Raw genomic sequence first — 10192 nt, forward strand, 5'->3', positions numbered from 1 at the left:
GTAGTAGTAGCAACACACACACACACACATACACACACACACACACACACACAACACACACACACACACACACACACACACACACACACACACACACACACACACACACTTGCAAGAGTCAGCATGAACAACAACAAAAACAACATCAGAAAACCCCACAGCAGCAGCACACTCACGCTGGACCACTTGGAGATAAGCAGCTCAATGATCTTGGAGCTGTTGTTGATGCCCAGCTTTCTCTGGACATCCGCAATGAAGTACTTGTCCACCACATCACAGATCTCGATGGTCGCTCGGCGATCCTTCAGGCTTCGTCTCTCAGTCTCTGCGTCATCATGATCATCATTATCGTTATGATCGTCATCATGATCGCCTATCGTCATTATGATCGTCATTAACATAGTCGTTATCATGAGCGCCATAATCATTATTATCATGATTGTCATGACTGACATCATCATCCTGATCGCCATCATCATTATGATGATCATGATCACAATCATCATTATTGCCATCATCATCATCATATTGATCATCATCATGATCGCCATCATCATCATGATCATTACCATGACTGTCATCATGATCGCCATCATCATCATGATAATCAGTTTCAGTTTCTCGAGGAGGCATCACTGCGTTCGGAAGGATCCATATATGTTACACCACATCAGCTAGAAAACTGGTTGGAAAAAAAACACACACCCCAAGAACAATAACAACATTAAACAACGTTTTTTCTTTCTTTCACTTCCAGCTCTTTACCCTCACCAGGGGGTGAATCAGAATCTTCCGGACTTTCCAGACCGTCGTCCACCTCTCCGAAGCCCTCGCTGTCGGCGTCCTGCCAGGTGACCAGCACCTTCATGTCGTCATCGTCACCCGGGGTGCCCATGGACCGGTCGTGGGGCAGCACGCTGTGGATCTGGTAGTCACGGGTTGGGGTGCTGACCGACCCCACCTGAAGGCACAGCATGGACTGTACGCCATCTGCTTTCCAGTGGTGGAGGTGGAGGTGGTGTATATTTACGTGTGTATTTTACGTATAATTGTGTTTTGTATTTGTATTTCTTTTTATCACAACAGATTTCTCTGTGTGAAATTCGGGCTGCTCTCCCCCAGGGAGAGCGCGTCGCTACACTACAGCGCCACCCCCCCCCCCCCCCCTTTTTTTTTTTTTTTTTTCCTGCGTGCAGTTTGATTTGTTTTTCCTATCGAAGTGGATTTTTCTACAGAATTTTTCCAGGAACAACCCTTTTGTTGCCGTGGGTTCTTTTACGTGCGCTAAGTGCATCCTGCACACGGGACCTCGGTTTATCGTCTCATCCGAATGACCAGCGTCCAGACCACCACTCAAGGTCTAGTGGAGGGGGAGAAAATATCAGCGGCCGAGCCGCGATTCGAACCAGCGCGCTCAGATTCTCTCGCTTCCTAGGCGGACGTGTTACCTCTAGGCCATCACTCCACTATACACACACACATACGTGTATACGTATATACGTATACACGTGTATATACGTGTATACGTATACACATACGTGTGTATGTATGTAACAATAATAATATATATATGTATTGTTTGAACACCTGTCTTGTCATTCCCAACCACACTTGCTTCACCAACCACTGCATTTTCACTCTCTGCTCCTGACCTGACAGAGACAACCCAGATCACCAGCTGTATATTCAGTCATTTTCGGGGGTGAGGCAAGGTGGATGCATGCCGAGTATGTTCTTGTTTCCATAACCCATTGAATGCCGACATTGATTACGAGATCTTTAATGTGCGTATTTGATCATCTGCTTGCGTATACACATAAAGGGGGTTCAGGCACTAGCAGGTCTGTACATCTGTTGACCTGGGGGATCGAAAAAATCTCCACCCTTTACCTACCAGGTGTCATGACTGGGATTCGAACCGGGACCCTCAGATTGAAAATCTATGCTCAAATCCCTCAGCCGTTGGACCCGTCCCAAAGTTACAGTTTTAGCTGATCAGTCGAAGAGGCTTCACTGTGTTCAGACAAATACATAATTATACGCTACACCACATCTGCCAGGCAGATGCCTGACCAGCAGCATAACCCAACGCGCTTAGTCAGGCATTGAGAAAAAAAAAAAGAAGAAAAAAAGAGGGTGAATAAATAATAGATAAATACATAAAAAAAACAACCAAACTACTACTACTGATAATAATACGTATAAGGCGCAAAAACTTGATGAAGTCAACTATAAGCGTACATAAATAAATAGATAATATTTTTAAAAAAGTAGTAGTAGTAGTAATAGTAGTAGTAATGATAATAATAATAATAATAATAATAAATAAATAAATAAAAAAATAAATAAAAAAGACAACAATGATGATAAATAAGCAAATAAATGTAAAACATAGAGACACACATTCACACATACACCCACATATGCATAACAGATATGCACCAAACATGCAGTTTCACAGATATGAAAGCACAGTCAAATACACATAAACGTACATGAGCCCCCCCCCCCCCCCACACACACACACATTACCCTGCACCTCCTCTACCTCCCTCCTCCACACACTCATTTCTAGGCTACGTATCGCAGCTTCCACGGCACACACACACACACACACACACACACACACACACACACACACACACACACAGATGAACACTTACTTGTACAAGCACACACACATACGCCCATATCCTCATAGCTTCATTTTGAACTCTTTCTAATTTTAGGAGGTTGCTTTGAGATGGTGTTGTTAGCCCAAGTCCGTAGTCGATCGAACACCACTGAAGTTACTCAGCAGCATGGCAGGGTCTCCTCTGGTGTGTGGCCTACTGGCGACCTAACATCGATGGTTCCATGTGGACTGCCGACGCTGGGACTAGGACAGATGAACCCGGGTGTGGCCGTGTAGGGGGGGGGGACTCAGAATGAATGGCATGGGAGTAATGCCATTGAAACGGTGCAGATGATGGGGCAGCAAAACAACAACAACAACAATAAAACAACACAAATCAAAAGAACTTGTGACGGGCGCAACAGCCGAATGGTTAAAGCGTTGGACTTTCAATCTGAGGGTCCCGGGTTCGAATCTCGGCAATGGCACCTGTTAGGTAAAAGGTGGAGATTTTTCCCATCTCCCAGGTCAACATATGTGCAGACCTGCTAGTGCCTGAACCCCCTTCATGTGTATACGCAGGCAGAAGATCAAATACGCACGTTAAAGATCCTGTAATCCATGTCAGCGTTAAGTGGGTTATGGAAACAAGAACATACCCAGCACTCACATCCCTGATAACGGAGTATGGCTGTCTACATGGCGGGGTAAAAATGGTCATACACGTAAAAGTCAAATGTGAAAGTTGCAGCCCACAAACGAAGAAGAGGAAGAAGACGAGAAACGAATTTGAAACTGTTTGCTCACCACTTCGCCCCCGCACAGGGACAGACTGGCAAACCCTTCCTGGTTTTCCAACTCTCCGCTGAAGAAACAGTCGGCGGGGTCCATGTCAATCTTCTTCCTCTCTCCGTCCTCCGTCAGCTCCGTGAACTTGGCCCCGGAGAAATCAATGGAGCGCCTCTGCACCGACATGCGCAGCTGCTCGCCAGAGGAGAGCCGCAGGGAGAAGGTTCGATCCTCCGCGTCGGCGTCTGACGCATGTGCCTGGATGTCACGCTTCGTTTGTCTGAAATTTGAAAAAAAAAAAAAAAAAAAAAAAAAAAAAAAAAAAAAATCACATGTTGCTTATGGCCAAGCCGATCTGCACCATCTGGGATGGAAACGCCATCAGTATCAAGAATGTGAAAAAAACAACAACAACAACAACAAAAACAAACCTTTTTCACCGCCATAGTCGACTTTAGTAGACCAGACAACGCACCGCCATAGTCGACTTTAGCTGACCAGACAGTGCACCGCCATAGTCGACTTTAGTTGACCAGACAACGCACCGCCATAGTCGACTTTAGTAGACCAGACAACGCACCGCCATAGTCGACTTTAGTTGACCAGACAACGCACCGCCATAGTCGACTTTAGTTGACCAGACAGTGCACCGCCATAGTCGACTGTAGTAGACCAGACAATGCACCGCCATAGTCGACTTTAGTAGACCAGACAACGCACCGCCATAGTCGACTTTAGTAGACCAGACAACGCACCTCCATAGTCGACTTTAGTAGACCAGACAACGCACCTCCATAGTCGACTTTAGTTGACCAGACAACGCACCTCCATAGTCGACTTTAGTTGACCAGATAACGCACCGCCATTGTCGACTTTAGTAGACCAGACAACGCACCTCCATAGTCGACTTTAGTTGACCAGACAACGCACCGCCATAGTCGACTTTAGTTGACCAGACAGTGCACCGCCATAGTCGACTTTAGTTGACCAGACAGTGCACCGCCATAGTCGACTTTAGTTGACCAGACAGTGCACCGCCATAGTCGACTTTAGTTGACCAGACAACGCACCGCCATAGTCGACTTTAGTAGACCAGACAACGCACCGCCATAGTCGACTGTAGTAGACCAGACAACGCACCGCCATATAATAGGCGACTTCAGTCAACATCAAGGGTCATGTTAACAAGACCATTTTTCACACTGTAACAAAGCTTGACAGCTGCAGCCAGTTTTCCCACCAACAGAACAATGACTAACCTTTGCCCCCCTGACCCACTTTGAAGTGAACACGTCCACAAGTATGTTGTTTTGATGTGAATTGAAGCTTGTGACTAAGCGCATTGTATCTGAAGTACTTGGCGCTGCGGGGTGTTTTTTTTTCACACAGAAACTTGGCGGTGAAAGAGTTAAGCACAAGTTCAGTCGTGTTCATGCATAGACATTCCCAGGACATACATCTGATCGAATCCTGCTCACGGCGCCTGATGGGTGAAGGGTGGAGATTTTTTCTGATCTCCCAGATCAATCTATGTGCAGACCTGCTTGTGCCTGAATCGCCTGTCCTGTGTATATGCATTCAGAACATCAAATGCGAACGTTAATGATCCAGTAATCCATGTCAGCGTTGAGTGGGTTATGGAAACAAGAACATAGCTGGCATGCAGCTCCCCAGAAAACGGAGTATGACTGCATACATTGCAGGGGTAAAAACTGTCATACAAGCAAACACCAATCGTGCACACAAGTAAACAAGGGTCGCAGTCCACAGACGAAGCAGAAGCAGCAGAGTACTACTTCTTCTTCTTCATTCGTGGGCTGCAACTCCCACGTTCACTCGTATGTACACGAGTGAGCTTTTACGTGTATGACCGTTTTTACCCCGCCATGAAGGCAGCCATACTCCGCTTTCGGTCAGAGTACGAAAAGTAGTTCTTGCACGTCAAACTCGTGCCACACTGATTTTCTTTTTTCTTTTTTTTAACCTTGATTCAGCAGTCAAATGGTAAAAAAAAAAAAAAAAAAAAAAAGAAGAAGAAAGAAGAATATTCAAGTGACAGACCTTGTTTCTTTGTTGGTGATGGGGTCTACGGCATGCACGGTGGCAATGTCATAGCCATCAGTCTCCTCTGAAACATTCAGGAACACATGAACACATTGGGTTTGTTCTCTCTCTCTCTCTCTCTCTCTCTCTTCCTCTATTTTCTACACTTATTCTGTCACACACACACACACACACACACACACACACACACACACACACACACACACACACACGTGCTTGCACACACACACACACACACACACACACACGTGCTTGCATACACACATGCATGCAAGCACACACACACACACATGCATGCATGCAAGCGCGCGCGCGCCCACACACACACACACACACAGGTATAGACAAAAAATATATGGCTCTCCTCCCACCTTCCCATCTACAACATTCTTTTGTCTCATTTCTACTTCGTTTCTTAACCATAACATGTAGTATACACATTCAATTCCCCTCCATTTCTTTTCTTTCGGTTTGTGTTAAAGAACAGATGCTTTATTTAAAAAAAAAAAAAAAAAAAAAAAGGCTGTCAAACTTGCGTGCGACATGCAACACTCAAAAACCTGTGGTCATTGTTTGTCAGGGCATCACATATTTTATTACCTGAACGAACGATTCGATCGAAGTGTTCATTCAACTCGACCTGAAAAAAACAACAAACAAAACGATTTCATATTTTTAAAAAAAATTTTATAATTATTTAACGAGCAGGATAAGAATGAAGATAAATAACTAAGTAGACAGGTGACCTAGCGGTGGGGAGTACTGGCAATGACAGCATGAGTTTATGTGACGAGTTTTGGATTGGTGAAGTAGAGGTTGTGAGGTGGCACCGTGGCTGAATTGCTCAGGTATTGCACTTCTGATCCACTCAAGGCCTGATTGAGCGTGTTGCGTAACGCTGCTGGTCATGCATCAGTTTGGCAGATGTGGCATAGCGTATATGGATTTGTCCGAATGCAGTGACGCCTTCCTGAGTAACTGAACTGAACTGATCCAGTGTTCGCCAGTGACGTGGGTTCAAGGCCCCGGTTCAACACGGTGTTGCGTCTTTTGGGGAAGACACTTCACTCGGGTTTTTTCTTCACTCCACCCCGGGTGTGACTGGGTTCCTGACTTTGGTTGGGGAAGGATAAAATGGTGGAGGGAAAAGACTGGGCACCAGCTTCTGAGCCGTGGAAACAGTGAATATGAACTCACTGCTCCATAAAAGGCAACCTAAATAGCGGCAGACTTAAATGTATCATTTTTAAATTTCTTTAACTCTCTCCATACGAACGGCGAAAGAGACGACGTTAACAGCGTTTCACCCCAATTACCATGATCAAAATATTGCAAGAGGAAGGCTCTTATACTGAAGAGGTGAATGCTGACAAAGAATACCACAATTCTTACGACGGAAGCTAAAGGTTGGGTCATTCAGACACCCACCGGACATCCGAGGGGTCTGTGTAGAGGAGAAGAGAGGACTGGCCGTACTGAGTGAGTTAACTCTTTGATTGATGAACCTTGATGAAATGAGATCAGCGTCATGTAAGTTTCAATTTTTTGTCGATTCATCAATGGTGTCGCTGATCCTGATGAACAAAAGCAACGCAATCTTAAGAAGAATAAGTCCAGATAAAGAAATGATGAGTGACATCCTGACCTATAACCTCTGTCTGACCTCAGTCAGGTGACAGCCCTTCACTGACATCCTGACCAGTAACCTCTGACTGACCTCAGTCAGGTGACAGCCCTTCGTTGATAAGTATGTACAGCAGCATCAAGGGGTTAATTAAACAGCCTGTTTTATTTGCCAGTTCAACTTAATCAGACTTAGCCATCAGCATGCACATATACAACTGTGTTTAAAAGAAAATTTGACAGGCGCAATAGCCAAATGATTAAAGCGTTGGACTTTCAATCTGAGGGTACCGCGTTTGAATCTCGGTAACGGCGCCTGGTGGGTAAAGGGTGGAGATTTTTCCCATCTCCCAGGTCAACATATGTGCTGACCTGCTAAAGCCTGAATCCCCTTCATGCGTATACGCAAGCAGATGATCAAATACGCACGTTAAAGATCCTGTAATCACATGTCAGCGATCGGTGGGTTATGGAAACAAGAACATACCCAGCATGTACACCCCTGAAAACGGAGCATGGCTGCCTACACGGCGGGGTAAAAATGGTCATACACACAAAAGCCCACGTGCACATACGAGTGAACGTGGGAGTTGCAGCCCACGAACGTAGAAGAAGAAGAAATAAAAAATCAACAGACTGTCTAGTGCTGATACCGATGGTTGTATTGGCAAGCACTCTCGATTAACAAGGAACACTAATATCAAGACTGTTTGTTAGGGTTTGGACCTTGGCTGATAAATTCACATCACTCTGTTTTTGATTTCATTATAAAAGCTAAAATGGAGAGCCACAGAGGTGATGGAGAAGGTGAAACAGGAAAGGGTTGCAGTGACAGGAGAGCATCAACTGAAGCAACAAAGTTTAACTCTTTCCATACGAACGTCGAAAGAGACGACGTTAACAGCGTTTCACCCCAATTACCATCATCAAAGTATTGCAAGCGGAAGGCTCTTATGCTGAAGACGTGAAGAGAGGACTGGCCGTACTGAGTGAGTTAAAACAAACAAATAAACCAAAAAGGTTTGTAATTATGGTAATTGTTGAGAATTATAATGACAATGCTGGACAGTTATAAGATCTGTTAAAAAAAAAAGAAAAGAAAAAAAGTCAAACCATTAGCAGTGTATGCGTTTGACGCAGACATCTGAAAGTAGTTATCTGTGATGTGTATTACACACAATATAAATCATTCAGGCTCAACACTCAGCTTATACCAGAGACTGACATAAGCTTATATTTGGGCCAACAGCAAATGGAGAGATGTATGATCAATTGTTTTTCCACTGCAGTGGGGATTCATTGACAACTTTGTCTTTTGTGAAGCACTATGACTCTCCATCTAGGAGGCAAAATTGCACTGGCTCATAGTGCTGCAGCCTTGGAGGCTAGTTGGCCTTCGAGGACCTTCCCAACACTAACTATCCAAAAGCCCTCTTGGCCGAGAGAGTGGAGATGTAACTGGGGCAAGTTACTTCCCACTATAATCAAATTATAGCCCAGATAGTTGGGGCAGCTTTAGCCTCCACTGCTGTTCTGATGGTCATTGTCAGACATGACTGACTGTCATACAAATGATGTTGGAGCTCACCGATGATGCCAGGACTGCCAACAGACAGAACACGCTGATCTTTGCCAGAAAGGTCATCGTGACACGGGGGCTTGGTGAGGACTGTCACTGAAAGGAAAAACAGAAAATGAATGAATGAATGAATGAATGAATGAATGAATGAACAACTTTCTTTTTCTCTGGAGTCCATGAACAATGATGTGAATAAACATGAGAAATATCAAATGAAAAAAAAATATCAAAGATGAGAAGAAGAAAACACACACACACACACACACACACACACACACACACACACACACACACACACACACACACAGAACTTTTTTTTTTAAACAAAGTACAAATTTGCTTACTTTCACTTGCAATATTATATCAGCATGTTCGTATAAACAAGAGAGAGAGAGAGAGAGAGAGAGAGAGAGAGAGTGAGTGAGAAGGGGGGCACGATTCATCAAAAGTGACTGGCTATTTAAAGGAGTGCATGCAAATACCGATTTGACAAGTCTGAGTTCTGCATTGAGTAGCTCTGCCTGCAGGCATATCAGCTGATGTGACCCAGTGTGTATCTTTTTTTTTTTTTTTTATCCTGTCCTATCATCTGCACCGTTTTAAGTGGCATTACTCCTTCGCCGCTCATTCCATGTCCCCAACATACAGCCACATCCAGGTTCGTTGGTCACAGTCCCAGCACTGGCAGTCCATGGAGAACAATTGATGTTAAGTCTGTCAAGAAGCCACACATCAGAGGAGATCCTGCACTGCTGCTGAATCATTTCAGTGGTGTTCAATAGTGCCCGTTCTGATTCAAAGTACTAAGGACACCACCCCTTCTGACAACAATAATCGCTTTGTTGTGGAGCCAGACAGAGTGAGCATCCCCACTCCTCCACCCCCAACTCACACTTTCAGAGTGAGACTGCCGCCACATCCCCGAAAACAACAATATCCCGCGAATCCGCTGACACCAAAAACCTTGACAAGACTCACTTCAAACATGGACGTGGAGGGGGATCGATACAGAGGTCATTATAAGAGTTGGGTGCATAGATCTATTGAGTTTGAAGTGTCACATTATAACAACAACAATAACAACGTCCCTGCATAGAATAGAAAGTCATATCAACAGGATCCTCCTCTCTGGTTCAACCCAAAATATCTCCTGACTAAAAAAAGATATATTAATTAACTGTCTAGATCAGCTCTCTCAACAGAGGAAACCCCCAAGAGAAGTCTGTCTGTCCCAAGCACAAAAAGGAAAGTAAAAGAACACCAAAAAATAACAATCCACAGTAAGAGTGGTGGCAGGGAAACTTACCATACAGTAGACAAGTGTCAGCTGCCAGTCTCACAAACCCTTGTATTTATACTACCAAACACGCACACTTAAAAACAAAATATAATAAAAACTGACCTTAAAAATCCTTATCATCATCTCATTATTTCCAAGATAAGGGGCGGGGGAAAAGAGGACATACAAGGTATTGGTGATGGTCACAGCAGCAGCAAACAAAGAAGACAAGATGCTGACATAA

General features: G+C 44.4%; 1 protein-coding gene across 1 annotated transcript in view; it reads right to left on the reverse strand.

Moving 5' to 3' along the window:
* LOC143295243 (zinc metalloproteinase-disintegrin-like protein F1) overlaps positions 1–8771 on the reverse strand; it is a 21653-nt gene extending 12882 nt beyond the window's left edge. The window contains exons 1-6 of the mRNA XM_076606823.1: positions 8679–8771; positions 6068–6107; positions 5465–5531; positions 3422–3683; positions 772–961; positions 177–325 (exon numbers count right to left, since the gene is read on the reverse strand). Coding sequence (XP_076462938.1) covers positions 177–325; positions 772–961; positions 3422–3683; positions 5465–5531; positions 6068–6107; positions 8679–8735 — 765 coding nt within the window. The 5' untranslated portion in view covers positions 8736–8771. The remainder of the gene's footprint in view (positions 1–176; positions 326–771; positions 962–3421; positions 3684–5464; positions 5532–6067; positions 6108–8678) is intronic.
* Between the last annotated feature and the right edge of the window lie 1421 nt (positions 8772–10192).

This window comes from Babylonia areolata, chromosome 20, assembly GCF_041734735.1.
Source record: "Babylonia areolata isolate BAREFJ2019XMU chromosome 20, ASM4173473v1, whole genome shotgun sequence".
NCBI classification, from domain to species: domain Eukaryota; kingdom Metazoa; phylum Mollusca; class Gastropoda; order Neogastropoda; family Buccinidae; genus Babylonia; species Babylonia areolata.